This window comes from Sinocyclocheilus rhinocerous, unplaced genomic scaffold (assembly GCF_001515625.1).
Source record: "Sinocyclocheilus rhinocerous isolate Xijiao unplaced genomic scaffold, SAMN03320098_v1.1 scaffold659, whole genome shotgun sequence".
Taxonomy (NCBI): domain Eukaryota; kingdom Metazoa; phylum Chordata; class Actinopteri; order Cypriniformes; family Cyprinidae; genus Sinocyclocheilus; species Sinocyclocheilus rhinocerous.
Window position 1 is genome coordinate 512,651 of NW_015652995.1, and position 1,278 is coordinate 513,928.

At 37.0% G+C, this 1,278-nt stretch overlaps 1 protein-coding gene across 1 annotated transcript; it reads left to right on the forward strand.

Annotated features, from left to right (window-relative positions):
- The first annotated feature begins 256 nt into the window (after positions 1–256).
- LOC107715188 (long-chain-fatty-acid--CoA ligase 3-like) lies at positions 257–1,123 on the forward strand. Its single transcript, XM_016521246.1, has 2 exons — positions 257–424; positions 886–1,123. Exons 1-2 carry the CDS (start codon positions 291–293, stop codon positions 1,121–1,123), a joined length of 372 nt encoding a protein of 123 aa, XP_016376732.1. The 5' UTR covers positions 257–290.
- Positions 1,124–1,278: the final 155 nt, after the last annotated feature.

Below are 1,278 nucleotides of genomic sequence, written 5' to 3' on the forward strand. Positions count from 1 at the left end.
TATATATATACGTGTGTGTGTGTGCATATATATATATATATATATGATGTCTGGCAACAAGATAATTTTATTCAGAAATGTAAACACTGTTGTCATATAAAAAGTTTATTCAAGTCATTAATTATGTACGCATGTACATATATATGAAATGCATTTTTAATGTTTTAAAAATAAATTCATGTCTGGAAACTGGAAATGTCATGTCAAAAAAAGTTAAATTTCACTGTGAAAAATTCCATCATGTCTGTGGATTTTATATGCACATATTTTCTCTCTGTGTGTAGGAGATAATGGATCGGATCTACAAGAATGTGATGCTAAAAGTGGAGGAAATTAGTGTTTTTCAGAGGACTCTGTTTCTGTTGGCCTACAACTATAAGATGGAGCAGCTTGCGATGGGATACAGCACCCCACTGTGTGACAGGTACATCACACACACACACACAAATACTCTAATACACACTTACATCCCCAGTGTTGGAGAAGCTTCTTTGGCTAACTACAGTCTGCTCATCAAGTAGTTAAACTACAGTAAAGCTAATGTTTCGAACTTGAACACGTATTTACATTCATATAAGCCTAATATAATGAAAACCATGTAACATGCATAATTGAATCAGCGATAATCAGCAGTATTTAGCCAAATATTTATTTCACTATTCTTGGAACACGGAGTCAAATTTTTGAACTGGTTCATTGAAATATCCTAAGAACAATCTGCCAAAATCAATTAGACTTCCCAATGCTACTCCAAAGAAAGAACCAGACATTCTACTAACAGGGCATTTGATTATTATTGGATTATTATTGAATAGCATTGCTAGTTTTAGTTACTCCTCAAGACCGGTTCTCACGGTCACCTCTTTATTCTCTCTCTCTCTTCAGGCTGGTCTTCCGGAAGGTTCGGGCGTTGTTAGGTGGACGTTTGCGGGTGTTACTGTCAGGCGGCGCACCTCTGTCTGCCGCGACCCAGCGGTTCATGAACATCTGCTTCTGCTGTCCTGTAGGTCAAGGCTACGGCCTCACGGAGACCTGCGGCGCTGGGACCATCAGCCAGCGTGAGATTCACACCATCATTCAGCATTTCAAACACTATTATGCACATTTTCATAACCTATACTAGCGTCCTAAAATTTGGGGTCAGTAAGAAGAAATTAATGCTTCTATTCAGCAAGGATGCATTAAATTAATCAAAAGTGACTGTAAAGACATTTATAATGTCACAAAAGATTTCTTTTGAATTTTCTAGTCATCAAAGAATGTTTGAAAATGTATAAC

Excerpts from the sequence above, each read along its gene's own strand:
- LOC107715188 (XM_016521246.1), top strand. The coding sequence starts at position 291 with ATGGATCGGATCTACAAGAATGTGATGCTAAAAGTGGAGGAAATTAGT. Across the intron at positions 425-885 it reads AGCACCCCACTGTGTGACAG|GCTGGTCTTCCGGAAGGTTC; the intron begins GTACATCACACA and ends CTCTCTCTTCAG.